The 790-nt window shown below is 39.5% G+C and overlaps 1 protein-coding gene across 1 annotated transcript in view; it reads right to left on the bottom strand.

Annotated features, from left to right (window-relative positions):
* The window catches only part of LOC119584971 (microtubule-associated protein futsch-like), a gene marked incomplete at its 5' end in the record, with an annotated part of 346,977 nt that overhangs the window by 154,552 nt on the left and 191,635 nt on the right, over positions 1-790 (bottom strand). Inside the window, 1 exon segment of the mRNA XM_037933567.1 lies at positions 42-155. Coding sequence (XP_037789495.1) covers positions 42-155 — 114 coding nt within the window.

Here is a 790-nt window from a genome sequence, read left to right on the forward strand (position 1 = left end):
CACAATCTGAATAAAAAACAAATCTATGAATAACGACGTACCTCTGCTGGGACTCCAGACTGTGGGTTGATCCTTAAACGACGGAAGGTCAGGGACATCGATCTTGGAGGGACCAGAGGAGTCCTTCTCGTCTGTCCTTCCAGGTGACCACACTCCTTCAGAGGGAGAGAAAGAGGAGACACGTTATAATGCATACGCTATGACCTTTGCAAAGTAGCGAGTTCTTTTATATCATCAATTATACCTGGAGACATGCCTGATATAATTATGACACTTGAAGTCGAATACAACCAGATAACTGAAACAAAACACATATAAATAATCAATTAGATATTAAAAACCAGGTCTGCCACCTCTCCGCGGAAACAAAACCGGGGAGGCAGGCAGACCAGCAATTCTAAATGCAGGATATACACGAACAAAGCTGCCATATTACGAACATATTGGATCCCAATACATTTTGCAGCAACGCATAAATTTACTTCAACTGAAATACGTACATCTGCAGTTCTCGATGACGCTGGCCAACGGGTAATTACATGAATATGAATAACTATATATTACGATTTATGTCAGATTACTGGGATTTGGTATTGCAGATTTTGTCTCATTGTATAAAAAAAAATAGTTCGGTGCCCCACAGATCCTTGGCTTTCACCTTCGTTTTACTTTTTTTTCGTAAGATATTGGGATATTTGTCTTTGTAAGCATTTATCAAAATTGGGTGTCACTGTTTTATGGCCTATGTTTTACCATGATGGTTGCTAACTTATAATTCGGTAGGCCTAAC

Source organism: Penaeus monodon, chromosome 19 (genome assembly GCF_015228065.2).
Source record: "Penaeus monodon isolate SGIC_2016 chromosome 19, NSTDA_Pmon_1, whole genome shotgun sequence".
Taxonomy (NCBI): Eukaryota; Metazoa; Arthropoda; class Malacostraca; order Decapoda; family Penaeidae; genus Penaeus; species Penaeus monodon.